The sequence below is a fragment of the Ammospiza nelsoni genome, chromosome 9 (assembly GCF_027579445.1).
Source record: "Ammospiza nelsoni isolate bAmmNel1 chromosome 9, bAmmNel1.pri, whole genome shotgun sequence".
Lineage (NCBI taxonomy): Eukaryota > Metazoa > Chordata > Aves > Passeriformes > Passerellidae > Ammospiza > Ammospiza nelsoni.
In genome coordinates, this window is record NC_080641.1 from 26665324 (window position 1) to 26693049 (window position 27726).

A 27726-nucleotide genomic window follows, 5' to 3' on the forward strand; every position below is an offset into this window, starting at 1 on the left:
CTGCCGCGGGAGTGCGGCTTGGGGTGGGCAGAGGCGCCGCTCCCGGGGGGCTCGGCGCTAGTGGAGTATCGAGGTGCGGCTGAACACCCCGCCATGGTTGGGCAGACGTGACGTTTTTTGACGTCTCAGAAGTGAAAAACCTTGCAAAATAACTATTTTTTCTATTTTTGACCAGAATAGAGGTAGCTCCACCGAAATGGAGCCTCAAAAAATTTCTCGACACTCGTGCCTGTTCCTCTCCACGGAAATCTTTAGTAAAAGGCGAAAGATTTATACGATCTGAAGAGAAACCAGAGTATGCCACCATAACCTTCCCCGACGTTGGCCCCATCTGCTCCCCCCCGCACAGGTCACGGCGACGCACGGCTCCCCCCCGCGCCGCTCCCAGCCCTACAGCCCCGGCCCAGCCCCAGGTGGGGGCACACACCGGACAGCCCTCACAGCCCGGGGCAGCGGCCGTAGCACCGGACACAGCGCGGCCGGACACCGGCGGCACCGCGGGGCACCCTGGGTATGCAAATCAGCGGTAACGGGGCGGAGCGTCTCAGCTCAGCCTCAGCAGGGCTAGCGCGTCCCCGTAGTGGTTTGACCCCAGCGGGGCACCGTGGACCCCTTCGCTGGCTGCCGTCACGCCGCGGGAGGGACAGAAGGGAGACACTCATGGGTTCAGAGATGGCACCCTGTCCTGCAGGTGCGTCACCCACACCACTCAGCTTGTAAACTGGCTGCGGGTGCTCTCACTCCTAATGTCTGTGTCATCGATAAAGATATTAAACGCCCCAGCCAGTCCCAAGACACATCCCTGAGGGACAGCGTTTGGTACCACCTGGGTATAACGTCAATGCCCATAGCGCCCTAACCCGCACCCATCCAACTAATTCCTATAATATGTCCGTAAGACCTGGACACGGATGGCAGTGGAGGATTCAATTTTCACTTTTGCTAGCTAATGCATTACACTCCCCATTATATTTTTCTGAGCTGCCACTGCTCGTGCACGTCGCTGAGAGCACCTTACACGCGCGCTTTATTTATCTTTTTTTCCACAGAATAGGGATAGCTCCGCCGAAATGGAGCCTCAAAAAATTTCTCGACACTCGTGCCTGTTCCTCTCCACGGAAATCTTTAGTAAAAGGCGAAAGATTTATACGATCTGAAGAGAAACCAGAGTATGCCGTTATTTCCTTCCGCGAGGTTCCCGGCGTCTGCTCCCCCCCGCACAGGTCACGGCGACGCACGGCTCCCCCCGCGCCGCTCCCAGCCCTACAGCCCCGGCCCAGCCCCGGGTGGGGGCACACACCGGACAGCCCTCACAGCCCGGGGCAGCGGCCGTAGCACCGGACACAGCGCGGCCGGACACCGGCGGCACCGCGGGGCACCCTGGGTATGCAAATCAGCGGTAACGGGGCGGGGCAGCTCAGCCTCAGCAGGGCTAGCGCGTCCCGTAGTGGTTTGACCCCAGCGGGGCACCGTGGACCCCTTCGCTGGCTGCCGCCACCCCGCGGGAGGGAGAGAAGGGAGACACTCATGGGTTGAGAATAAGGAGTTTAATAATTAAAGCGAAGTAGTATTAAATTAAAAATTGTAAGGAAAATAAAATAAAATCACAGAATGGTCTAGATTGAACGGGACCTAAAAGATCATCTAGTTCCCATCCCTGTGCCATGAGTAGGCACATTTCCTACTAGACCAGATCACTCAAATAGCTATCCAACCTGGTCTTGAGCACTTCCAGGGGTAGGGCAGCCACAACTTCCCTGAGCAACCTGTTCCAGTGCCTTGCTACCCTCACAGTAAAGAATTCCTTTTTATATTCAACCTAAATCTCTCCTCTTTAATTTTAAAGCGTTCTCTTTTGCCTTGTCACTACATGCCTTTTTATAAAGGCATTCTCTCTTTATTTTATAGGCCCCTTTTAAGTACCGGAAGGCCTCAATAAGATCTCTCCAAAACCTTTCTCTACCAGGCTCAACAACCCCAGGTGTCTCAGCTTGTCTTCACAGGAGAGAGGCTCCACCCCTCTGATCATTTTCACAGCTTCCTCCAGATTTGCTCCAACATTATCTGTGTCTTTCCTATATTGGGGACTAGAGAGCTGGATTCAGCAGGAAAGGGCAGAATTGCCTCCTCTGACCTGCTGCCCAGGATGCAGTTGGCTTTCTGGGCTGCAACTGCTCGCTCTTTGTTCGTGTCCAGCTCTTCACCCATAAGAACCCCCACTTCTTTCTCATCAGTCCTAGTCTCAGTGAGTTTTCCACCATGTGTTCTTCAGGTTTTTTTTTTTTTTTGTCTGGCATTGTGCAGACCCAGAGGCAGCACAGGGCACTTGGACTTGTTGAACTTCCTGAGGTTCTTGTGGGCCCAAGTTTGTCCAGGTCGTCCTAGATGGCACCCTGTCCTTCAGGTGTGTCACTCACACCACTCAGCTTGTAAACTGGCTGTGGGTGCACTCACTCCCACTGTCTGTGTCACTGATATTGAAAATCCCAGCCAGTCCCAAGACACAGCCCGAGGGGACAGCGTTTGTCACCTCTCTCCACCTGGGTATAACATCACGGATGGTGGCGGAGATTTCAATTACCACTTTTGCTAGTTACGGCATTACATATCCCGTTATACCTACTTCTCTCAGTTTGTACTACCTGAGTAGACAGCTGAAAGCTTCGGTTAAAGTTTCCTTTTTTCAGTCTGTTTTTAAACCAGAATAGGGGTAGCTCCACCGAAATGGAGCCTCAAAAAATTTCTCGACACTCGTGCCTGTTCCTCTCCACGGAAATCTTTAGTAAAAGGCGAAAGATTTATACGATCTGAAGAGAAACCAGAGTATGCCAGCAGCTCCTCTCGCGCACACACCGTCCCTCAGCTGTTCCTCTCTACAACACGGCGACTTGCGAGCATCCTGCCTGGCTCTCCCGCCGCCCCGGCCTGTTCCCGCGGCACAGACGGGGACGCAGCCCGCGCCCGGACACCGGCGGTACCGGGGAGCAGCCGCGGAAAGCGCGACGGGGCCGCTCCGCCGGCGCGCGATGCACCCTGGGTACAGGAATAAATCTGAATACTAATAGGCGGTATGCTAATGAACCAAGCGCTGCGCACGGGCCATGCAAATGAACCAGAATACTAATGTGCATGTGCTAATGAGGCTATCACGACCCGCAGCCCGTGTGCGCGAGGGCTTTTGCACTCGCTCAGCCCCGCCGCGGGACGCCGGGCCCTGAGCCCTGACTGGAGACGTTCGCACGATGCCCTGCCGGCCCTGCCTGGAGGCGTTCGCACGGTGACCCGCCGTACAAACAGGACGGGCCTGCGGCAGACGGACCCCTGACAATGGCCGCTCTGTGCCGGGCCCGCGGGCAGAGCCGGCCCGGCAGCTCCCGCCATTGTCCGCCGGCTCCCCTCGGCGCCGCCGCGTCTCCAGGCAACGGCACGCGCCTCGCTCTGGCGGCGCGGTGACGTCATCGCATCGCGAGAGCTCGCCCCGCCAAGCCGCCCCGCGCGCTTCCGCCCCGCCTCTTTGCGCCGGTGCTGCACCATGGGTGAGTGAAGGGATCCGGGGCCTGCCGACATCCGCCGCCATCCGCCCGCTGCGCCACCGCATCCGCCCCGGTCCCCCACCGGGTGGCAAGCAGGGACTGCCGACGGCCTACACCGTCCGTCATCGGGGGCGGCTGCGGTATTGCCGAGCCGCTGGCGGGGGGAGGGTGAGCGGGCCCAACATGGCGGCTGGTGGATGATGAGGGTCGGCGGCCTCGTCTCGCTGCGCCTTAATTTCCTGCAGATCCTGAGCGTTGGGCTCGCTCCCGGTATCTGCTGCAGATGAGCAGATGCGGGTGAGGTGGAACAGCGTTCAGCCGACCCATCGGGGGGGGTGCGCGGCGGCGTTGTGGAACGCTGCGCAAGTTGGCAGCTTGGGCCCTTGCGGGAGGTGGCGTGTTCTGCAGAGATGGTCCCCGTTGGGGACCCAGCAGGCTGAGTTGATTTGGGGTGTCTCTCGTAGGGGCTCAGCGGACAGGTGGGATGGGGGTCCCTTCCTAATCCTGCCAGTAGCGTAGGATGATGGCTGTAGTGTGCCTGTCGATCGGCATCGGGCGCTTCCCAGAGAGCGCCCAGCACGCGAGGTACGTTGGGAGGCAGCTTCCCAAAGAGAGCACGGATGAGGGGGTCTGTCTGCTTGTGCAGCTCTGCTGGAAGGGATGTGCTCGGGGCAGATCTGAGTATCAATGATGAAGCTTCTCTAACTGCTGCATAAGGCTGAGTGCACTGTGCGGATACCAACCTTGGAGAGCTGAGGACTCAGAGCCGCGCCCTGCTGCTGCAGCCGGCTGGGCTGGTGGCACCCTCTGACCACGCTGCTCTCCATGCAGGTATCTCCCGGGACAACTGGCACAAGCGTCGCAAGACTGGGGGCAAGAGGAAGCCCTACCATAAGAAGAGGAAGTATGAGTTGGGGCGACCTCCCGCCAACACTAAGGTGAGTGATTGGGTGAAGTTGGTCAGAATTGTGTTTTCCAACTCGAGTTGCTGCTTCTGTGGTATTAGAGGTTTAAATTCCTGTTCTTTGCTATGGGGTTGAATATCTGACCATCTTTCTCTAAAAGGTGTTGTTTGTCCCTCTGCCGATGCAAAACAGCAATAAATTTTTGCAATAAAAGGCAATTGGAGTGATGAAGCTTTCACCTTAGGTAGATGCAACAGACCGTTCTGGTCATTTACTGTATCTGCCGATGCTGGTGTTTGTCATAGTTACACTGACCACATTGCCTTGGAGGCTGGGGCTGTGCCGGGCTCCTGTGGGGGCTGTGCAGCATTCCAGCACCAAGAGCAGCCCGGTGTTTGTTTCTGACTGCAGATTGGCCCGCGCCGGATTCACACCGTGAGGGTTCGGGGCGGAAATAAGAAGTACCGAGCCCTTCGCTTGGATGTTGGCAACTTCTCCTGGGGCTCAGAATGTAAGTGTGTGCTGAGCCCGCTGTGTGGGAGGGAAACCTGTGCTGCTCTGTGGTACTGCTGCAGAGTGGAGGGATGCAAGCATGGATTTGTGGGCTTGGATTGAGCATCCTGGAGCTGGCAGCTGAAGCAGCATGCATGGTGATGATGATAACTTTGACCTTATGTGGCCTTAGGGGACTTAGATTTCCACTAAGTTCACAGTGATAGGAGTGTCATAGTTACACTGAGTGACATGCTTACCATAACTTTTTATGGGGGAGGGCAACTAAAAAAGGGCTGAAATCCTATATATGGGTAGTTCTTCAGAAATGCAAGTTTTGTTCCTCAGTGAATATGGTTACTAAAAGTTAAATGATGTTGAGCAACAGAGGAAGATACTCAGCATGCTTGTGAGAAGGCCTGACCCTAGAACAGTGTTACATTAGCATGTGCAATTTAATATTTCTGCTTTGCTAAGCAAAAGTGGGAAGCCCAGAAGCAAGAGGGGAATTCTGTCATATTTTCCCTGAGCAAGGTGGGTTTTCTTTGTTTTACAAGCTGACAGCAGTATCACTTGAGCCTGAGCCCAGTCAGTGTTGAGTGCAGAGTAGGATGGTAAAACAGCAGTAAGGAGGGTGGTGGCTTAGTGACCTGCATGGTGTGAGGGGACAGGCCATGCTTTCAGTTATCTCAGAGCATTGTCTGTGCAGTGAAAAGTGTCATTACACATGTGCATTGCTCATGTGAAGAGGCTGAGCGCACCTTGCAACATGGACAAGGTATGTGAGTGAAGGGGCAAAACCCACCTTGTGCATGATCTTTGTGTATGTGCAGGGCTGTTTCCAGGGCAGGTGATTACTAAACAGTCAAATCTAGTAGCTAAGGCTGCATGCTTCAGGGGGTCTTGGAAGGATGAAGACACCAGCTTTCCTTCTCAATTTACTCATAGACATCATCCTGTAGAAATGGTTTCTAAAATGTGTTGCAGGGCATTCCCACTCAGTATGGCTCAATTCAGTAATTCTAGCAAGTGCATACAGTACTGAGCCCTGTGGGCAGTGTTTGTTGGCATCTGCTCATCTTGCTAGTCTGGAAAGTTACTATCTAGGATTGCTTAGGTGCTTTAGAGATTAGTTCCAGCAAGGCTGCTGATCCTGGTTTTTCATGTAGGAGGGATTTCATTTCCAGGTGTAGGTTTCTGTCCTAAGAACAGAAAGTTTGACGGATGAAAAAGAGATGCTTCTTCTAGTTACATTTAATTCAATGTGCCAGGCAGGCTGGAAGATACTGAATGGGGTGTTGAGTGCAAAGTTATTGCAAGGGTATGTGTGAGATGCTGTGAGCTGCATACTCAGCTGTCTGATCCCTGTAGGTCTGAACTCATGCTTTTCTCTTGAAAGGCTGCACTCGCAAGACCAGAATTATTGATGTTGTGTACAACGCTTCCAACAACGAGCTGGTGCGGACGAAGACGCTGGTGAAGAACTGCATCGTGCTCATCGACAGCACCCCGTACCGGCAGTGGTACGAGGCACACTATGCCCTGCCCCTGGGACGCAAGAAGGGCGCCAAGCTGGTACGCCTGGGCTTCTCCTTTGGGCTCCTGGCACTGCAGCCTGCCCTGCCAGAGGCACTCACCCATCCTGGACAGACACTGCCTGCCAGAAAAGGCCTGGGTACCCAGCACTGCTTATCCGAGTTGTGTTCCCATAGGTTGGTTCCCAGGATAAGTGTGGCTCTCTTAATGGAGTGCTCAGTAGCAGGAGCTCTCCTGGAAGCATTACACCCATTTGTGCACAAGGACCTGACTGTCAAGATCTTTGTCTTCTAATGATGATACCTTTGTCCAGTTCTGCTACTGAAGGGAGAGCGATGACAATTTAGGATGCTGAGGAAGACTTTGTAGGTTGGGTTCTTGTGCTGGGCAGTGATTGCTTTGGTGAGAAGCTTGGGGAATGCTAATTGAACTTCAGCCTGTTTTTAAGTGTCTTGAAACTACACTGAGCCATTAATGTAAGAATCAAACCCTGGACTGCTGGAAGGTATTTAAAACCCCACATGTAGCATTCAGATTAATCCTTGCATTAAAAGCAAAGCAGTTCTCATTTGGGTACTGTGTAGTGCAGAAGCAGGGGGAGAGCTCGTCTGCCTGGACTTGCACCACACCCAAGTGCTTTCATTATTTCTGCAGAGAGAAAAAGTATTCACTGCTTTTTGTAGGAGTGGTTCACCAGGGGGAAACCTTTGCAGTTTCATTGACTTGAAAACAGCCTTCCCTAGGGCAATGTGCTCATTTGTCAGCAGTGACTCTGGTTAGCAATGTTAAATTTCTTGGTCTCAAAAGTGAAATGCAGTACCTGGTTCTGTGAAATCAAAGTATTTATGCCTCAGCCAGGTATGACTTTGAAAACAGTACAGTGTTGAGAATACAAGGGCTTCCTTCATGGTAGTGGAAAACATCTGTGTTAGTGGAAGGTGGCTATTTGTTAAACAATTTCTTTTGCTTTTGGTCTTGGGTTTAGACTCCTGAAGAGGAGGAAATACTGAACAAGAAGCGTTCAAAGAAGATCCAGAAAAAATATGATGAGCGAAAGAAGAATGCCAAGATAGCAAGTATTCTTGAGGAGCAGTTCCAGCAAGGAAAGCTACTTGGTGAGTCCCTGGCAGCATTAATGTAACTTGTTCTTTTATCTTCTCCAGAGATATCCCACTTGTGGCAGGATGGGGAAGTCTGGCTAGCCAGGCTTCTGCAGTTGATTATTCCTGTTGGGGCTTTGAGAAAGAAAGGGGCTCAAGACTAGCAAAATGAGCAAGTGTGTGTCAGAAAAATGTGCCGCAGGCATCTGAGAGCTTTGATGTTTCAAGCTCTGACAAACAGTTGAGTGTTCTGAAGTCTTCTGGTGATGAGACCTTTGTCCAGTTCTGCTACTGAACCCGAGCGATGACAGTTTGGAGATCTGAGGAGGACTTCACTAGGGACTGCAGCTTCCAGAGCACGGTACCCCAGGCAGAGGTGCTGCCCAGGCACACGGCCTGGTGACCCAGTGCCTGCTGAGCTGCTCCTCCGTGCTGCTGCAGGGAGGCTGCGTGCAGGGTGTGTTCTTTGGTGTGTGCCCTGGGTGGGGAATTGCCACACTTCGTTAACTGATTGACTTCTCCTTGCAGCCTGCATTGCCTCCAGACCTGGACAGTGTGGCCGAGCCGATGGCTACGTGTTGGAAGGCAAGGAATTAGAGTTCTACTTGAGGAAGATCAAGGCCAGAAAAGGCAAATGAATATAAAAACTATTGTGCTAAGAGAACGAATAAACCAAGAGTCTTCTACCTTAGCAGATTCTGTGCTCATTTGTGTATGCAGTATGGAGAGGGCTTCTGTAGCTCCATCTGCCTAGTAAAATGTGAAGGAAGATGGAACTCTTGGAATCCCTGAGCCCTTTAACATCTTCAGGCAAAACTTGACCCTGCACGTGCTCAACTAAAACATCTCTGTGGGTTCTAAGTGACTTTCAGGACCAAGTGTGTGTGAAAAAGAGTTATCAGATTTCGCAGAAGTGGGGGATGTCCAGTATTGGAAACCTGTGAGCAGGAGGTAGGTGCAAGTGTGCACACCCATTGAAAGTTCTGGGTTCCTAGGAGCTCCTAAAGTCTGTGCACACTTTCTCCCTGTTCTGTGTTAGATCAGCATGTGCTGCAGTTGGGGTGTTGGAGAGGTCAGTGGGGAAATGGGCTAAGTCTGGCTGAAAACTTGGCTGTTACACCTTCAGCCTCTGCAGCTGGTAACTCTGCCTCTGCCTTCCACATTATGTGAGCTCCCATGTCCTGGTTCAAGCCAGCAGCCCCTTTTGGTGGTTCCTGCTTGGTGGTACAACTCCCTGCAGGACCCAGGACCTTTTAACCAAACCAGGTGGCACTGCTCACTGACCAGCTGGTCTTTCCCTGACCTCCTTGGTCTCACTCCAGTGCAAGATCAATTCCTTCTAGCAGAAGGGCCAGGCTCACATCATGGTCTGTCCCTTTCGAAAGCTGGATACAAACTCCAGCTTTGTGCCCTGTCACTTGGGTGGAATTGGAAAGCTCTGGTGAACAAAAGCTTTTCTGAGTGTTTTTGGTGATATCTTTCCTAAAGGCTCCTGTCCCTTAAGGAAAGTAAATCTCTAAAAATAGTTGCTCTTTATGCAGGTATTGGGGGAAGTCAGGAGCCCATCTGAGGGCTGGTCCTGTGCCGTGGGGCAGGCCAGGCTCACACACTTTGTGCCTGTCCGGTGAACACACTGCACACTTAATCCCATTTGTGTATTTTCACAAAAGCCTTGTTTATCCATTGGATCACTGGTGCAAATCAGGCTTCCTGCAGCCCCAGCATCACAGTTACTACCTCTGAACTGAAGGGGGGTGGTCCATGATCATCTTGCCCCAAGGAGAGTTGTGGTGAGACTTAAGTCTCATGCTTCAAAAATGCAACTCTGTCCCGCCAAACAGTTTTGGGGAAAGGAGTTTAATTTTTTTTTTCCTGTGATGCTGTGCCATGTTTGCCAAGTGTAACTCAGGAGGTGCCCTGGGCAAGTGCCTGGGGAGTGTGGGTTTGTGCTGTGCTGCTGGCAGGGAGGTGAGCATGAGTCAGTACCAGAGCTGAGCATTGCAGAATGGTGGTACCTGTTCTGATGACCGTGGGTGTGCACTGGCAGCCCCTCACAGACTGGGTCAGTGCTTGTGGGCACTGTGAGCAGAGCTGAGCCCAGCTGGTGTCCCTGCAGTCCAGGAGTCCCTGGCAGTGGGACCTGGGCTGGGTGGGATGTTTTCACAAGCACATTCCTTCTCCATAGTGATCCGGTGTAAACTTTCCCTGCTTTCCAGAGAGGTGGGGTGGAGGCGATAAGCGCACTTGGCAGGGCTGTGTCACGGCCGCTTCCTCTGAATGTGTTTCTTCTCTCCCGACATCCTCCACAGAGTGCAAACAGCATTCAGGCTATTTCTGAGGAACTTTGTACCGATGGAGAAACTCAGCTTTATGTAGCAAATGCCAGCTTGGTGTCAGAGCAGCATTATAAACCTGTCCCCTGATAAACAGGATTATGGCTCATCAGTGTGTGCTGTTTACTAAGTTACTACTCTGAGAAACACAGCTGCCAAGGGCAACTGCCCGTCGGAACAAAAGTGGCACCCAGAGCTGCACTGGGAGTGTGACATGGGAACAGCAGTGGCAGCTGGCCCAGCGTGTGTGGCACTTTACTCCCAAAGTGGTGCTGGCTGTGGGATGTCTGCTCCTTGCTGTTGAGTGGCTCTCTCAGCTTCACACAGTATTAACTTTGGGGTATTTTCACAGGACATGATCCAACCCAGGAAATGACCTTGTGGTTACACTTCAATAGGTCCAGCAGTGACCTGGAAGGCAATGGAGGAGAAGCAGGGCTGGCTTGAGGGAATTCGGGAGCTTTAAAGGAAGGGGGACTTGCAGGAAAGGGAACTTTCAAACTAATATTCTTAGGGGGAACGTGTCTGAGTGTGTCAGGGCTGTCACAGACAAAGAGCAGAGAACACTTGGTTTGGTCACACCTCCCTGTCACCTGTCATAAATTTGGGCAGGGACTGCAGGTACCAGAGCAAGGGCTGAACAAGACCCAGTGGGGTGATTTGGGTCACTCCCTTTGCATCAGCCATGGCATCCGAATTTAGGCTTCATGAGAAAGAGGGAAAGGACAGGATGTTACATCATTCCCAGCAGCCCTGGGAACAGGACCCCAGGGTACATGAACAGAGGGGGCACCCATGGAAGGACTGCAGGCATTTCTAGAGCACAGGTGGAAAATGCAGCTGTTAGCCCTAGTCAAACCCTGCAGCCATGGGATGGGCTGCAGCCCCTGGAGACAGCTGCCAACCCAGCCTGTTCTGCTGTAGTCCTGTGGCAGCTTCTGATCCCTCTGTCCCTGTGGGGGTGGCATGAGCCAGGGTACACTGCAGTCCTTGGCAAAGAGTGATGGAGGGATATTAAAAGCTGGGATACTTTCCCAGGACCCAGGAGGGAGCAGGGAAGGAAGCAGTCCAGCTGGATATAAAACGGGGAAACATCCATGAGTGGCAGGAGACATGAAGGAAAATCATCCCATCCTTGTCCCCAGGCCATGTGGGGCTGGGGCTGAGCAGTCCCACCATGGGCTGCTGGAAGCCCCACAGCACTCTGCAGGAAACACCGCTTCCTCTGCCGGCCGGAGCGCCGCGTCCTGCCCTGCCCAGCTCCCTCCCTTCCTGCCTGGGCACCGGGCCCAGCACAGCTCCACAGCACACAGGGTGGCCAATGCAGCTTCCAGCCTGGACAATGTCCCCCCGGGCAGGAGGAGCAGGGCTCGAGGGTGTCCCCCCATCTGCAGAGAAGGGCTGGAGCACCATGGGTGAGACTTGCTGGGAGTGCCTGTATTGAGTGGTGATTCACAGCACCCCCAGCCCTTGCCCTGCTCCCAGGAGCCCCACAAATTCTTGCTTTGTTCAGGATCTGTGGCATTTACAGCAAGCTGACACCTTCCCCACCCCTGTTGTAAATCCTGATACAAATCAAAGGCTCTGCTGGCGTTTGGCCAGTGCCCAGCTCTGCTCTGCCAGAGCAACAAAGAGGCTCCAGGGATGCTGGGCAACACCCTCACTGGGCCATCACCCAGGGCAGGGGAGGGTAGATGGGGTAGGAGTGAACTCCACCATCCCTGCACTCCCCACATCCCACTTGTTGGCTCCCCACTACCCCAAAGCACAAAGGGATGGAGCCACAGTGCCAGGAGTAAAATAATATATTTCTTACTGAGAGCTGGGTCCTACAGGGCTGTCTGCAAAGGGCCCCCTCTGATGCCGCCCTGTTTGTGTGTGCACTTCACACACACTCCCACAAGTGTGCACACACACACACCATGAAGTACACGTGCATTGACTGTTTCAAGTCCCTGTGGGGTATAGGGTGGACAGCAGGCAGAGCCACCACAGGCTTCCCCTGACAGGCCCAGGGCACCCCATCCAGAGACCACAGGCAGGACCAGCCCTGTTTCATGTCTCCAGATCATGTTCCCTGCAGGCTGGAGCGCAGCAGGTCTCTGGCTCCAGCAGGAGAGGAAGCTCTGGTCAGTGGGTCTGGCACTCACAGCATCATCGCTTGATCCCCAAAACCAGCCCCCACCTTCCCTGCACCTCCTTCCTCAGGCACCACCATCCTGTGGGAGGGTCCCCAGAGCCTGAAGCAGCCTTGCAGCCTTGCCCAGCTGCAGCACATGGCAAGCCAGGGGTTCACACGGTAGCACAGGGCAAGGGATGGGTATTTGCGGTGCAGCTTTGCAAATAGCCACTGTCAGCCATGGCAGGACAACTCGTGCCTCTCCTGCTCCGGTGGCTCTCACTGCTGCCCAGCCCCTGCCATCCTGCTGTGTGTCCAGACACAGCCCAAGTCCTGGCATCAGTGCAGGTCAATGGTCTCATACTCCAGGTTGTCTGAGTCCTCCAGCTCGATGCCAGGTACCAGGTTGTAGTAGCTGGTTGTCTGGCTCATATAGATCTTCTCCCGGTTGGCAGAGTCCTTCAGCACTTCGCTCACGCTGACAGTGTCCCCCTCTGGCTCCCTGCCCAGCTCCTCTGCCCTTGCTGCTGGGGTGCCCAGCTGCCCCTCATGGGATGGCACCTGGGAACTGCTGGGGGATCCCACCTGGATCTCCACCTCCTCATAGAGGTCCCTGCCGCTCTCCAGTGGATCCATGAAGGGCTGCAGCACAGCCTGTTTCCCCAGCAGCACTTTCTTCTCAGCCTTGGAGGGAGCAGCAGGCAGATCGTAGGGGACGTAGTGGTGGGGCTCTGCAGACAGTGGCACATTGCCCCTGTCTGCCGCGGCCCGCTGGCTCTGGGACCTGCTCTGAAGGCTGTAGTTGGTCTTTTTCTTCTGCCGGCAGAAGCACCAAGTGACGCTGGCGAGGATGAGGAGGGGGGGCAGGCAGATGAAGAGGGCGGTGAGGCCGTGCGAGTGGCACAGCTCCTCCCGGGGGATGCTCTGGAGGCCCACACCGTGGTACTGCTCTGGGGTGTGGCAGATCACCTCGGCAGCCTGGCTGGACCAGCCCTCCAGGGTGGTTAGCAGAGCACAGCTGCAGTCCCAGCTGTTGTTGGAGAGCTGAAGCTGGAGCAGAGATGGCTTCAGGAGGCTGGCAGGAAGGAAGGTGAGGGCATTGAAGCCCAGGTAGACCTCCTGGACCTGGGAAGATGCTTTCAGGAAGGACCTGGGCAGCTCCTGAAGCTGGTTGCTGTCCAGATAAAGAACCCTCAAATTAGGGGCATTTTCTAGAAAACTTCCAGGGAGACTTTCCAGCAGGTTGTGACTCAAGTGTAATATTTCCAAGGCAGGAGGGGCTCCCTGTGCGTTGCTGATGGCCATGATGCTGCAGTGGGAGAGGTAGAGCTCCCGCAGCCCCTGCACCCCCACCAGTGCTCCCCAGTCCAGGTGGGTGATGTTGGAGCTGGTGAAGTTGAGGCAGCAGCTCTCGGGGAGCGGAGCCTCCCGGAAAGCCTGGTAGTCCATGGGCTCGGAGCAGTTGCAGACAGGCGGTGCTGGGTCCAGGGCAAGGCCGGCAGCGAGCAGGAGGCTGCCCCAGAGGGACACGGTGCCCAGCCCGGCGTCTGCGGGGAGAGCGGAGACGGTGACTCCCTGTGCCCTCCCGCTCCCTTTCTCCAGCCTTCCCGGCGGGGGAACTGAACCCCACCTCTCCTCCCCTCCGCGAAAGGACCCGCTCGCCTCCTCCCGGGCCGTCCTGCAGTGCCACCGACGCCGCCAGCCCGGGGCCTCCTCTCCCGCTGCTCCGGCCGGGTGCCCGCGGGCAGCGAGCGACCCCGGAGCTGCGGCCGTGCCCCCCGTGCCCTGCCCGGCCTCACCTGCCGCCGCTCGCCCCATCCCGAGGGCTGCTCCGCTCCCGCCGCGCTCCCACCGGGCGCGGCCGCCGGCTCCGCCTCGCCGCGGGGCGGCTCCGCCACATCCCGGCCCCGCCACATCCCGCCCCAGCACCGGCACATCCCGCCCCAGCCCCAGCCCCAGCCCCGCCGCCGTCCGGCCCGGCCCATGGCCGCCCTTCAGCCCCCCGTGCCCCGTCCCCTCGCAGGGGTCCCGCCGCCAGCCATGGACCCTCCGGCCGCCCTGTGCAGCGGTACCCACAAATTTCGCTCGACCCAGCTCCCCTGCAGTCCATCAACCCGCGATCCCCTCTTATTCTGCCCCTCCTTCATAAGCCGTAGTTCCCATTCCTTCATCACCCTTCCCCTCTCCATTCCCCAGAAAGAATGCCCCTTCCCAGCCTCTCCCTCTGCCCCGCCCGAAGCCATGTCTCCCTCCAGTCCTGTCCGTGTCCCTCCAGTCCTGTCCCTGCTCCATCATCAGCCCCCCAAGCTCCTGGAGAAGGGCTGGGCTGGGCTCTGCTGAGTTTGCCTCTCTCCTGGGATGGGGAGAGGGCTCTGCCCGGCTGGGCGCAGCTGCCAGCTCCACTGGGGAAAGGAAGCAGAGTGCACATTCCTGCCGGTTCGGGACCAAAGGGCCAGCATTGCACTCCATCGCTGGACCCCTGATGAATTCCCTCCATCCCACACAAGTCCCAGGCCCGTCAGGAGGAGCAGAGTCAGACATGAGCACTACATCGCCCAGTGCTGGAGAGGGGAGCTCTGTTTTCACACCCTGAAAGTGCATGTGTGCCCACTATGGGGTGAATTGGGTGAACTGAGGCACATGGAGTGTACCAACAGCTCTTTGTTTGGGTACTGTGGAGTTGAGTAAGATGGGACGTGGGCTGAGAGTGTGCAGTACTTGTGCCTCAGTTCCTGGGGTGCCTTGGCCCTGCTGGTACTGGTTCTTCCTTCCCCAGCTCACTCAAGGGTCCAACCACCAAGACAGTTCTGAGCCACAAAACAAAATATCTTGCTCAGACTCTTTAAATCCAAGTAAAATTGAGCCTGCGTCCCTCTTGAGGAAATTTTCAGGTTTTGGTCAGGATGATTCTCTCCCTCCTTATTCATCTGGTGCTTCTCCCAGAAATGCTGGCTGCATCCCGTCCTCCAGAAATGGGGAACCAGGACGGCTTTCAGATTGGGTCGTATCTTCTGTTTCTCTCGGGTCTCTCTGTGTCCCTGCGGTAGAAAATAATCTCTCTAGCACCCCTCCGGGAAATGATGAACTCTTTCCATATCAGGAGAAGCGTTCAGAATTTTGTTGTATTCCGAGAACTTAAGAGTTCGTGAAATTTGTTTGGAGGCAAGTGCAAGCCACGCAGAGGGGGGAGATGTGAATTTGCAGAGGTTTTGTGATAAAAGAATTATGTGTTTTGAAATTGTAAAAGCAAGAGCAGCTGAAATTGTTTTAGAGTCTGCTTTGTGTAGTGGGGGGGCTGTGGGGGTCACTCCTGTCACTGTTTTCCTTTTCTGAGAAGGCAACCCCTCAGATTCAGTTCAAGCAGGTAAGGTGCTTTGTGATTTGGAGAGTTCTTTTTGGTAAATTGTTCAAATAAGCCTCTGCCAGGTTTTTCTGTTATTCGCCAGCCTTTTGATATACAAGATGAAATAGCAGTGAGTGGAGCTCGTTCACAAGACAAAGCAGAGGGAAGACAAATGCAGCAGGCAACAGCCAGGAATTTAGCCAAACTAGGGGGGCTCTGCCCGGGCAGAGGCTTGAAGAAAGAGCAAGAGATTTTCAAAAAGTTTCTAGAGAGAAACAAGCTGAGATTTTGAAGAATTCGAAATCTGGGGTTTTTTGCTGTTGAGAGAAAAGATAGGGTGTTAAATTCTCAGTCTGATGTTAGCTGTTCTCCAGCTGAATCTTGACAGGCAAAGAGACTTTGTGAAACATGCCATTACTCTTTAGAGATTCTCAAAAGCACAAACCCAAGGCTGCTTTCCCAGAAGAGTTCGAATCTTAGCTTTCCTCCCCAGTCCAGAGAAGGCGCCCTTTGCCCAGCCCCTTTTGGCAGAGCTTCGAAAGAGGCGTGTTGTTTGGCTGAGCCCTCCTCTGTCCCTCATGGCAGGGCTCCAAGGGGGGCGTGTTGTTGAGGTGTCCATGCCAAGAATTCAAGAGCGTGTTCTTCTGTCCATATCGGCAGAGTTCCCAAGAAACTTTGTTGCTGCAGCAACTTCCCTGCCAAGAATTCGGACACTGGCAGGGTTCTCGGAACAGCTGCTGTCAGTGAAACTGTCAGTTCTGACTTCCCATTAAAGTTGCCTAATTGGTCTTACATTAATCAAAAATTAGAAAAAGATTTAGACTCAAAGAAACAACTCCTTGCATTACCTGTAAGAAATGGTCGTAATGGTCGTAACCCACAATACGAAAGACTCACTCGCCGTGACATAAAGGAATTACGTCAAGCTTTGAAAGAAAGTGGGTTCTCTTCTCCCTATTTTAACAATGTGCTGAAAAGTACTTTTAATTCTTATGATTTAGTCCCTGCTGACTGTCGAAATGTGACTTCTCTGATTTTAACCAATTCACAGTACCTACTATGAGAATTACAATGGAAAAAACTTCTAAATAAGTTAGTTGAAAAATACGCAGATACTGATTATGCAGATTTAGATGTTGTTAGATTAGCAAATGATCCACCTTACAATAGAGCAGAAAATCAAGCGATAAACTTCCCTCGTGCTGTATTAGCAAACATTAAAGATGCTGCAAAGAAACCCTTGTTTTCAGTAGAGCCAGCTAGGACACATGTAAATTCTTATCCACTGATTAAAAAAAGTAAAGCAGAATCCTATAGGTCATTTTTAGATAAATTAACTCAAGCAGTTGAAAGGCAATGTCCAGATGAACAGACCCATTCCTATATTGTTCAAAACCTTGCTTTTGTAAATGCTAACGATGAATGTAGAAAAATTATTTTAACTTTGCCAAATCAGCCTCCAACAGTCACGCAAATGCTAACAGCTTGCAGCAGACTCATAAGTTCACAAAATCTTACAAATTTACAGGTCAATGCTTTAAGGAAAACATTAGAAGATAACTTGACACAACAAATGGATAAAATTGAAAAGATTTAAAAAAAAACAAGAAAAAAATTAAGAAAATTCTGTTAGCACTGTGCAGTTACACTCTGATAAAAAGCCTTGCTGCTTTGCTTGTAGTAAACCAAGTCACCTTAAAAAAGACTGCCGTGTGAAAACATTTCCACCAAATCAACTTTCTATCTGCTCTAGATGCCGAAAAAAAAGCATCAGGCGAAACATTGTCGCTCTCAGTTTGACATCGACAGCAAGCCTCTGTTGTTAAACATCAAAAACAGTGCGTACCACCGCGCTCAGACACAAGTAGTAGTACCAACTAGCAATTTCTTTTCGGGAAGAGAAAAGGAATCTTGTCAACCTGAAAAGAAAGGCTTACAAACACTCTGGAAAAGAGATAGGATCAAATGAAATGCAATAGAAAAAAAACAGGAAAAAAAGCAGAAAATCGGGAGTTTTAGTGTCTTCAAAAAATAGGCTGTGAGGAAATCACCTGCATTTCAAAGGACCAAAACATGTCAAAACTAAGCTCGCAGATGTTGCAAAAGCAGCAGAAAAAGTCAAGGAGGAAGGCAAAACTTGGAAGGGAAGACACACAGCCTATTTTTTTGACTTTGGAAGGATTTTGATTTTTTAATTTTTTTCCTTCAGCATCCATGCCATACCCCTAATATCTTCCCCTCCAAGATGTCCCCACGCACACACACACCCCACGCACACACCCCCCCACACCCACACACACACGCACACACCCACACACACACACACACACACACACACACACCCCCACACACACACCCACACACACACACGCACACACCCATGCACACCCCCCCCACACACACATATATGCACACACACACCCCACACACACACCCACACCCACACACACCCCACACACACACATGCACACACACACCCACGCACACTCACACACACACCCCACACACACACCCCCATGCACACACACACACACACACGCACCCACACACACACATGCACACACACACACCCCCATACCCCCACACACACACACTCCCCACACACACCCACACACCCACACACACACCCACACACACATATATGCACACACACACGCACACACACACATGCACACACGCACACTCACACACACCCACACACACACGTGCACACACACATGCACACACACCCACGCACACACACCCATGCACACACACACCCACGCACAGTCACACACACACCCACGCACGCACACACACACCCACACACATACACACACACACACAAAGACACACCCATGCACACACACACACTCACACACACCCACACACACACATGCACACACACATGCACACACACCCACGCACACACACCCATGCACACACACACCCACACACACACATGCACACACACACCCACGCACAGTCACACACACACCCACGCACATACACACACACACACACAAAGACACACCCATGCACACACACACACCCATGTACACACACACACACACACAGACACATCGCCCTCAGACGCTGACTCAGCTCCGGCAGCCCCGAGCCGGGGCCTCCATCGGAAAACCCGTGATGCCCGGGGAGCCCCGGACGTGATGGAAACAGGAGCTTCCCTGGGGCAGCAGCATCCCAGCCTGCTCCCGGGCCCTGTGTGCTGATGGGCAGTGGGTTCCTGTGTGCTTCCCCTACAAAAGCTGGAAACACAAGAAAAAAACCCCAGCCGGATCTGTGTTGTTTCCTCTTTCTCTTCAGGCAGGTTTCTCAGCTTTTCTGCAGGAAAAAATATGGAGTTGATTCTTCCCCAGTACCCTAGGGTGAGAGGGGATGTGCTGGGGAGAACTGGGCTCATGCAAAACCCTCAGCGCATTCAGGAGCGCAGTGAGCATCAGTGCAAGAGCCCTGAGCAGCAGTGGGGGGAAACTGAGGCACAGGGCACGGGATGGTCACCGTGTGTGGTGTGAGCGAGGGAGGCACAGCAGGAAGATTGAGGGGCTCTTGTAACGCTGCTGCTTCACACTCGGGGGGGTTGTGGGTTTGCAGCCACACCGCAGCTGCCGTGCCCGTGGGGAGGGAGCGGTGCCAGGCACCGTCCGTGGCCCGATCCGGGGACAGCGGCGAGTGCTCCTCACGGCCATTAGGGAGCAGCACCGCTGTGGCACAGCCTGCACGGCCAGGCCACCGCAGCAGCAGGGCTGAGGACGGGGTGCCCAGGCACCGAGGGGCAGGGATGGTGGATCCCATCATCCCTGCATCTCCCGCTGTTCCCTGTGTGCCCAGCGCCCATCTGTGACCCCCTTTGCTGGGCCCTGGCACAGAGTCAAAAGCCGCTGGGGAGTGTCCACCTGCATCCAAGTTTGTCATAAGGGAGGGAGGGCAGGTCAGGGCACACAGGGACTTTGAGAACCCTCCCTGGGCCACAACCTTTCCATGGGAAGGAGGCGTGAGGACCCCAGCTGGTCGTGTGCCACACGCTGGTGACACCTGTGAGGGGAAACACCCCGTGAGTAGGTGTTTTATGTGTGAGTGTTTTTACAGATGTGCATGGCAGGGAGCTATGTATGTCCTGGGAGACAGGGGAGGGAGCTCTGCGCGTTTGTGGGGTCTCAGCGTGACCGCAGGAGAACCCTGAGTCAGGAGGAGGTTGTCCCTGTCCATTAGCTTCCGTGATGCTGTGGTGGGCTCATGTACCGGTAACCCCTGAGGCTAGTAGGATGGCAGTGTTTAAGAGTGGGACTTCTATAGGGTTTAGGGATTTAATTCTGACAGGCGGTCATTGTCCTCCTAGCTCTGGTGTAGGGGCCAGGCTTGAGTGGAAGAAAGCCCAGAAGAAGCCTAGACAGAAGAAGGCTTCTGATGTGATGAATAAGGCTATTCCGTAGCGTGGTCCTTCTTGTACATCCCTCTCCTGTCTGTAGGAGGGGGATGCAGCTACGTCGCTGTGCGTGCAGGGGTGTGCCCCGTGCAGTGGAGACGCTGCCAGGGGTTCAGCCGCGGTGTCACAGCTGACAGAGGGACACCAGAGCATTCCCAGAATACCGAAACCCCGCCCCCTCCCGGTGCTGCGGCCCCTTTAAGGGCGGCACGGGGCGGTCCGGGGGCGGGGCTCCGCGGTGACGTCATCGCGGTCCCTGATAAAGGCGGCGGGATTCCCGGGGCGGCAGCGGCGGCGCGCGCTGGCGGGGCCACGTGCGCGGGGCGCGGCGGAGCCCCAGCCCCGGAGCCTCCCGATCCTGCCGCGCCGCCATGGAGTCCGCCGGCCTCTTCCCCCCTTTCCCCGCCGCCCTCCCCGCGCGGCCCGCGCCCGCCCCGGCGCCACCGCCCCGCGCGGCCGAGACCACCCGCATCATCACCGACCCGGTGTCCGGCCGCTCCTACTGCAAGGGCCGCCTGCTGGGAAAGGTACCGGGAATGGGGAAAGGGGGCTGGGCCGTCGCGGAGGGCGCTGGGGTGAGCTGGTGCGGGCGAGGGGGGAGGCGGGGGCTGCGCGCCTGCTCGACCCCCATCGCGGGCGGCCCGGGCTGGATACAGCCCCCCGGCTGCCGCCCCCGCCCTCCCCGCCTCGCCCGGCGGGCCCGCAGCAGCGCTGGAAGCCGTGAATCACCCGCGCTGGCTGCGTGCCTCGGCGGCTATCGGAGCCGCATCGGTTTCGGGGCGCCCCGCGGCGGGTGCGTGGGCCGGTGGGTGCCCCGGTTCCCAGGGGTGCCGGCCCGCGCCGCTCCGCCGCACGCAACTTTTCCTCCGGCTGACAGCGGCGTGTGTAGGAGGAGGATGCCGGTTCCCAGCCCGGCCCGAGTGGGCTCAGCGGCTGAGTGTGCAGATTGGAGGGTGACATCACGGCAGGAAAAACCTGTCTCCATGGGGCTGCCTTTCGATGGCCTCCGGTCCCCGGGCTTCCTGCCCTGCGCAGGACTTTCCAGGTTGATCTGTCATGTGGAAAGATGCAAAGTCCGGCCATAGTGGAAGGGAAAATGCCTGGAGGTTTTACAAGAAATGGGTGAAGAAAATGCCTGGTTGAGAGCATCATAGTTCTGATCTTAGTGGGCGACGCAGCAGGAGGGAGCGTGTGAGGCTCGCCGGGCTGTGCTGCCAGGGAAGGCAGGAGAAGGAGGAGGCTTGTAAGCAGGCAGGGGTAAGGAGCTGTCTCTCACCCATCCGTAACCACCTCTTCCCTTGCAGGGTGGGTTTGCACGATGCTATGAAATGACAGACCTCTCCAGCAACAAAACCTATGCCGTGAAGGTCATTCCTCACAGCCGGGTGGCTAAACCTCACCAGCGAGAGAAGGTGGGTGCCGTGTGGCTGCTGGGGGGCTGGGCTGGGGGGCAGCAGCTCACCTGTGCTCACCTGGCACTGCTGCTCTCTGTCAGATCACCAACGAGATCGAGCTACATCGGGACTTGCACCATAAGCACATCGTCAAGTTCTCCCACTACTTTGAGGACTCGGAGAGCATCTACATCTTCCTGGAGCACTGCAGTAGGAAGGTCAGTGCTGCTGTGGCCTCCTTATCAAAGGATCTCCTAAGCAGCCATAGCTGGTTGAGCAGGCCTTGCTAAGGTGTTGTGTTAGCAGTCCCCTTCTCCTGAGCTGTCAGCTGTTACACTCTGAGCTCACTGTAAGCAGAGTGGTTTTGCACAGCACTGGGCACTCCAGCAGCTGTCTGTCTGTCTGTCTCAGACTGCCTGCTCATGGTGTGGCCACCATAAATCCAGAGATTCCCATGGCTGTGGTGAGCAGCCTCAGCCTCGTGTGGCGAGTCTGCTGAGGTCATGGCTGTGAAAGAAGGATTATTTGTGAATGTGCAACTTCTGGAAGAACTGGCTTTGACCCTGCCTAGCCTATGCCTAGTCAGCAGGGCTGCCTGTTCTCCCTGCCTGCATCACAAGCTGTCTTCTGTCCCTTTGCAGTCCCTGGCCCACATCTGGAAGGCCCGTCATACTCTGCTGGAGCCCGAAGTGCGCTATTACCTCAAACAGATCATCTCAGGCTTGAAATATCTTCACCTCAAGGGCATCCTGCACAGAGACCTCAAGCTTGGTGAGTGCTGTGGGTGGCACGGGGGGTGTTGTGTGGGGAGCAAGCTGTCCCCAAGGGACTTGTGGTGACGCATCGCCTTTGACTTGCAGGCAACTTCTTCATCAATGAAAACATGGAGCTGAAAGTGGGGGACTTTGGGCTGGCTGCTTGCCAGGATGTCTCTGACCAGAAGAAAAAGTAAGTTTGAGATTTTCCTTTTTCAGAATCCTCCAGGGTTTCACTCTTCTTCTTCCTGTGGCTTCCGAGGAGAGTGGAGGCGCAAAGGGTCCTGCCTGGTCTTGGGAGAGGAAGCCTTAGGGCCCCTTCCTGGGGTAAGGGAGCAATTCCTGTTCCAGCTGCAGGCAAGGCGAGGGGGCTGGGGGCTTTGTGGCTCCTCATGAGTGAGCTTGCAGCCGTCGGGGAGAACAATGTGTTGACTATGGCTATTGTGCCTGCCCGGCTGCCGTGCCGGCTGCACAGGCTGGGACACAAAGGCTCTGTTCCCCCTCAGCTCCGGGACAGGCTCTTCCCAACAGCTCCCCAAGAGCAGCTGCTGCTGACCTCTGTGAGCTGGAGAGGGGGGAGTCTCTATGGGGCTCCTTGTAGATGAAGGGGGGCCACAAAGAGCAAAACGGAGCGGGGAAGACAAGGGGAAATCCCAGGGCTTGGAGCAGGGGGAGGCTGTCTGTGAGGGGATGGAGAGCATGCACTGATCTGGTGCTCTGCCCCACAGGACAATATGCGGGACCCCCAACTACCTGGCCCCAGAAGTGCTGCTGAGACAGGGCCATGGGCCGGAGTCAGACGTGTGGTCTCTGGGCTGTGTCATGTAAGTCTGTGCTGCTGGGTGGGGAGGGGTCCAGGCACCCTGCCTGGGGCGGGGGCAGCTGCTCTGTGGGCAGCCCGATGAGGAAGTTTTCTTGTGCTGTGCCTTGTGGCTCTGCAGCAGTTGCTGGGAGGCAGGGGGAGGGGAGCGGCTGGCTGGATCCTGCCCAGCCTTACTTGGGAGCAGGTGCTGCCTGCAGCCATCCTGGGATGCTGTGTGGGGACTGTGCAAGCAGGACTGCACGGGGTGGGTGTGCTCATGCTGCACTCAGCACAGGCTTGACCGCACTGTGAACCTGATAAACAACGGAAAATCTCCGTGGCTGCCGCACTGTTTGCTCAGGGAGCGATTGCTGTTTCGGCACATCCAGCCCCTGCCCCGGCTGCTGCCTGCAAGCTTCCTGCTCCCCTTTCCACCCTGATGGCCACAGGGGTGGGAGCAGTGGGTGGCCTTTGCTGCCAGCTCTTTGTCCTTCCTCAAGGCTCCTTGCCTGTTGCTCTAAACAGTTGCTAGGAGGAAGCATGGCCGGATGTGAGCATGGCTGTCGGGGCTGGAAGTGCTGCTTTCAGCCAGGTGTGGCCAGCCAAATGCCAATAACTTCCTTGCTTTAAGTGCTGCTGAGTCACAAGGCTGGTGGGGATCTGACAGTGGCATGCATGTTCCCTCCCAGGTACACCCTGCTGTGTGGGAACCCTCCCTTTGAGACCTCTGACCTCAAGGAGACCTACAGGTGTATCAAGCAAGTGGAATACACCCTCCCTGTCTTCCTCTCCCTGCCTGCCAAGCACCTCATCACTGGCATCCTCAGACGCAATCCCCAGGACCGTCTCACCCTTGATGAGATTTTGGACCATGAGTTTTTCAAGGTGGGTGGGTGAGGGCCTGGGCCAAGGGACCCTTCTCCAGGTGGGATGAGGTTTTTTGGGCTGTGCAGGGTGCTGTCCTTGTCCTGTACGAAGGGTCAGTCCTTCAAAGGAAGCAGCCGCTGTCCTGCCCAAATGCCAGCCAGAGGAACTGAGGGATCTGGTATGCTTCTGCTGCCTTGTTGCTATAGCAAGGGGCTGTTTCCTGTGCTGATGCCAGTCATGTTCTGAGGCTTGACAGAAACACAAGCTGGCTGTCAGGAGGGATGTGAATGACTGTGGTCAGCCCAGGGCAGCTGGAGCATGTGGCCTATGGAAACCAAACCTCTCCCTTGACCTCTCTGCAGGGCTACACGCCTGAGAAACTCCCTCCCAGCAGCTGCGTGATGGCTCCAGAGCTGAGTCCCCCAAATCCTGCAAAGACTCTGTTTGCTAAAGTCACCAAGACACTCTTTGGGAAGAAGAAACCCAAGGGTAAGTTTGTGCATTGCCAGGGAGCCTCTGGGTGACTCTTCCTTCAGGAAGAAGTGGATCCTGTTTTCTGGAGAGACCTTCTGATGGATCTCTCTGGACCCCCTGCCTGGGGACAGCACAAGCTGGGTGTGCCCCTGCCCTTCTTGTGCTGGTGGCCTGGCATGGGTGTGTGCCTGGAGAGCGGATACTGTGCCACAACCCATGGGGCAGTTCCTCCTGGAAGCCCTGTGTTGCATGAGAACTGGGAAGTGAAAGTGGGAGACAGCTGTCTGACACCCTGTCGTCTCCATGGGCATGGGAATAGATAAGAGAGAACTGAGCTACTGGGAGGGGTGGCCTGGATGTCCCCAGCCTCTATGTTCAGCAGTGTACTCATCTCTTGCTCTCCCCTCAGCCAAGAAGGGCTCTTCAGAGGACAGGGATGACATCTCCAAGCTGGTTACTGGGCTGATGAAGACCTCAATCTGTCGGCAGATGAGCTATAAAACTGTGGAAGGGAATGAGGTGAGAACATCTCTGAGGCCATGCATGCTCTTCTTTGGCAGAGCAGGCAGACCATGATAAAGCCAGGTCTCTCCACAGGCCACTCCTGTGTCGTGCCGCAGCGCCAACTCCAGCCCCGTGGAGACAGTGGTGGAGGAGACATCTCACAAGTCTGCATCCCCCTCCATCCGGGGAACAATGGCCAGCAGCTGTGAAGGTGAGCAATACCTGTGCCAGCCACCCTAGCCTGCCCCAGGCTTCCTGTCATGCTGGGGCTGATAGCGGGCTGGCTGACTCAACCTGTCATCTTCTCTCCGCAGCCTTCGAGGATTGCGTCACCGCCTCTGCCATCGTTGAGTCAGCTGTCCGGCTCCTGAGGGCCTGCCTCTCCTCCATGCCTCCAGGTAAACTGGTTGGACTGCTATGGGGTGGGATAGGGGGCTGTGTATCCCCTTCCCCCTGGGATGAAGGCATGGCTGCTACTTGGGGTACAAATAGCACCCTAAATGGTGCCAGAGCCTGCTGTAGGGATCTATTCCCCCTGGGGAGGTGAGATGGACAGGGGCTGGCTGGCTGCTCACCTCCTCTCTTCTCCAACAGCGGAGAAAAACCCAGCTTCCCTGGCCCGCCACGAGCACTTTGTCTGGGTGAGCAAGTGGGTGGATTATTCCAACAAGTATGGCTTTGGCTACCAGCTCTCCAACCGCAGCATTGGGGTCCTCTTCAACAATGGCACGCACATGATGCTCTCCCCCAACCGCAGGTGAGCGGTGGCAATGGGGCTGATCTGTCTCTAGGGGAGCCCCTTGGGTGGGAAGGGGAGTCTATAACATCCCCAAAACTGGTGCTCTGCTCTCTCCAGGACTGTGCATTACAACCCGACCAACAGCAAGCACCTGGTGTTCTCTGTGTCTGCCATTCCCGAGCAGCTGCAGGGACAGATGAGTGTCCTGCACTACTTCGCCTCCTACATGGAGCAGCATCTCATGAAGGTGAGTGCTGGGGCCCAGGGCTGGACCTTGGGCCATGGCTTGACCACACCACTTGAGCTGGTTGGACTCCCTGCTTGCACCTGTGGCCAGGTGGGCACACAGGGTTGTGTCCTGAGAGTGAGGACTCCACTGAGAGGGTACCCAGCCTTGGTGTTGTGTGTGCTGCTGGAAGTGCTCCCATGTGTGGGACCAGTGACTTATGCAGACCCTTCTTTCAAAGGGAGGTGACCTGCCCAGCATAGATGACCTTGGGCAGCCAGCCCTGCTCCTCCTGCAGTGGGTGAAGACTGACCAAGCCTTGCTCATGCTCTTCAGCAATGGCACCCTCCAGGTATGTGTGGGGTACAGTGGAGATGCTCAGACCCTTGTGAAGAGGAGGCCAGATGGTGGCCTTCTGGTCTGTGTTGGATCTTGTCTGCCACAGCCCAATTGGAAAATCCAGCTGTGAAAACAGCTGTGGATGCAGGATGCTGCTCCAGTGCCTGGAGCTGCTGGTTGCAGCTTCCCCAGCCCATGGAGAGACAGCACTTCAGCTGGATGCTTGTGCCTGCCCCTGTGCTAGGGCTGGCTCATTCCTGCCATGGGGCATGGGCTGGGATGCTCCCAGGCAGGTTGGGGAGGAGGAACGGGTTGAGGCAGGAAATATGGCTCCATCCTGGCTCCCGACATGCTGTGGGAAGCATGGCTTAAACCAAGCCCAACCTGTCTCCTAGGTGAATTTCTACAACGACCACACCAAGGTGATCATTAGCAAGCCTGACCACTCCTGCCTTGTCACCTACATCAACCGGGAGCGCAACTCTTACACTTACAAGCTGTGCAGTATCCAGGAGCTGGGCTGCTCTCCTGAGCTCCACCACCGCCTCAAATACATCCTCAAGCTTCTCCAAGAATGGGCTGAGGCCTAGCCTGGGACCTCGGGGGACCCTGTCTGGACTTGGAGGTTTCCCCCTGCCCTCCCATGGGATGGGAGGGATGATGTGGTGCTGGCTATCACCCTGGGCACTGTGTATCCTGGTGCTCAGCTGGACTCTGGACTAAGACATGTGGATGTGGTTACAGCAGCGGGTCTGGATATCCTTGCTACTCCGTGGCTCTGGGCAATCGCTGTCTCCCCCCTGGCATCTCCTGCCCTTGTGGTGCTGGTCTTGATGGAATGGACGGGGGGTGTTACAAGGAGGTGGTGGTGGGCGAGTGTCCTGCAGCTGGGTTGGGGCTGGCAGGGCCTTGTTTGAGGCTGGCAACTACTTGTGGTGGAGGCTCAGGCTCCCCTGCCCCAGCTGATGCATCAGATGCACAGACCCTCTGCATGGCCTGGAGATGGCTGCCACAGCCTTGATCTCAAACTTTGGGTGCTGTGGGATAGGAAAACCCCTTCCCAGGAGTGGGCAGGGGTGAAGGGTGCTGCCTGCCCTGCCAGGGGCTCTGTGGGCTGGTGTGTGCCACTCCACAACTGTTACACTAAGGAGGGAGCTGTGCTGGGCCCAACTGTGCCCGGTCTCTTCCCAAATTGTGAATTGTCTGGTACAACCTGAGGTCTGATAAAGGGTGGGACATGGGATCTGAGGACTTGCCTGGAGAAGCCCTCATTTTGTTGGGACCCAGGGTTGTTTCTTATTTCAAGGCAGTCTCTGCCATGTGGGACTATTTATGTATCTTATTTATATGGAATTATTTATTTTCCTGTTGGTCTGTCCTTGTGCAGTTCCCCTCCCCCTGACTCGCCTCAATAAAAACTTATTTGTGTAAGGGCAAACTATGTCTGCCTTATTTGAAACTGGAGTCATAAAAGGAGCTTCAGCATCATTCTTGCTCCAGAGCTGCTTCTGCCTGTTGGGGATGACCCTTCTTGCCACTGACTGGTGCTGGGGGATAAGGTCAGGGAGGCAGGATGGCTATGAGAAGCCCATGTGGTACCTCCACTGCTTTCATGGGGCTGGCACAAAGGACAGAGTTAGCTCTTATGCTGGTGCAGCCTTGGAGCTGCCTCAAACTTCTCCTTGCTACTGCCAAATGCATTCCCAGTCCTTTCAGCACTTGGACCCAACCCAGCTTCTCCCCTGACTCTGCTGAGCTGCAGAAGGCAGGAGCTATGACCCAGGTGGTGGAGGGCTTGCCTGGGCCCTTGCACTGACATCTCGTGTGATGGGATATGAG

At 55.2% G+C, this 27726-nt stretch overlaps 3 protein-coding genes and 8 non-coding genes across 11 annotated transcripts; 7 read left to right on the forward strand and 4 right to left on the reverse strand.

The window, feature by feature from the left end:
* Positions 1–184: 184 nt before the first annotated feature.
* LOC132077291 (U5 spliceosomal RNA) lies at positions 185–299 on the reverse strand. The gene has a single exon (XR_009419046.1). It is a non-coding gene; the product is annotated as a U5 spliceosomal RNA (small nuclear RNA).
* Positions 300–1058: 759 nt separating this feature from the next.
* On the reverse strand, positions 1059–1173 carry LOC132077293 (U5 spliceosomal RNA). Its single transcript, XR_009419048.1, has one exon. It is a non-coding gene; the product is annotated as a U5 spliceosomal RNA (small nuclear RNA).
* A 1539-nt stretch (positions 1174–2712) lies between these two features.
* LOC132077292 (U5 spliceosomal RNA) lies at positions 2713–2827 on the reverse strand. Its single transcript, XR_009419047.1, has one exon. It is a non-coding gene; the product is annotated as a U5 spliceosomal RNA (small nuclear RNA).
* Positions 2828–3513: 686 nt separating this feature from the next.
* On the forward strand, positions 3514–8257 carry RPS8 (ribosomal protein S8). The gene is made up of 6 exons (XM_059478200.1): positions 3514–3536; positions 4365–4471; positions 4850–4949; positions 6330–6505; positions 7452–7581; positions 8095–8257. Exons 1-6 carry the CDS (start codon positions 3533–3535, stop codon positions 8202–8204), a joined length of 627 nt encoding a protein of 208 aa, XP_059334183.1. The 5' UTR covers positions 3514–3532; the 3' UTR covers positions 8205–8257.
* Positions 4212–4296, forward strand: LOC132077278 (small nucleolar RNA SNORD55/SNORD39). The gene has a single exon (XR_009419033.1). It is a non-coding gene; the product is annotated as a small nucleolar RNA SNORD55/SNORD39 (small nucleolar RNA).
* On the forward strand, positions 4655–4758 carry LOC132077281 (small nucleolar RNA SNORD46). Its single transcript, XR_009419036.1, has one exon. It is a non-coding gene; the product is annotated as a small nucleolar RNA SNORD46 (small nucleolar RNA).
* LOC132077279 (small nucleolar RNA SNORD38) lies at positions 6754–6826 on the forward strand. The gene has a single exon (XR_009419034.1). It is a non-coding gene; the product is annotated as a small nucleolar RNA SNORD38 (small nucleolar RNA).
* Positions 7824–7895, forward strand: LOC132077280 (small nucleolar RNA SNORD38). The gene has a single exon (XR_009419035.1). It is a non-coding gene; the product is annotated as a small nucleolar RNA SNORD38 (small nucleolar RNA).
* A 576-nt stretch (positions 8258–8833) lies between the features above and the next one.
* On the forward strand, positions 8834–8963 carry LOC132077288 (small nucleolar RNA SNORA35). The gene has a single exon (XR_009419043.1). It is a non-coding gene; the product is annotated as a small nucleolar RNA SNORA35 (small nucleolar RNA).
* Positions 8964–11686: 2723 nt separating this feature from the next.
* Positions 11687–13889, reverse strand: LOC132077104 (uncharacterized). The gene is made up of 2 exons (XM_059478586.1): positions 13818–13889; positions 11687–13565 (listed from the first exon to the last, which is right to left on the reverse strand). Exons 1-2 carry the CDS (start codon positions 13834–13836, stop codon positions 12358–12360), a joined length of 1227 nt encoding a protein of 408 aa, XP_059334569.1. The 5' UTR covers positions 13837–13889; the 3' UTR covers positions 11687–12357.
* A 6208-nt stretch (positions 13890–20097) lies between these two features.
* On the forward strand, positions 20098–27325 carry PLK3 (polo like kinase 3). Its single transcript, XM_059478168.1, has 15 exons — positions 20098–20314; positions 21092–21199; positions 21283–21399; positions 21823–21952; positions 22042–22129; positions 22665–22760; positions 23428–23623; positions 23968–24094; positions 24489–24598; positions 24677–24794; positions 24898–24981; positions 25178–25340; positions 25440–25569; positions 25790–25900; positions 26283–27325. The coding sequence occupies exons 1-15, from the start codon at positions 20159–20161 to the stop codon at positions 26475–26477; spliced, it is 1929 nt and encodes a 642-aa protein (XP_059334151.1). The 5' UTR covers positions 20098–20158; the 3' UTR covers positions 26478–27325.
* The last annotated feature ends 401 nt before the right edge of the window (positions 27326–27726 follow it).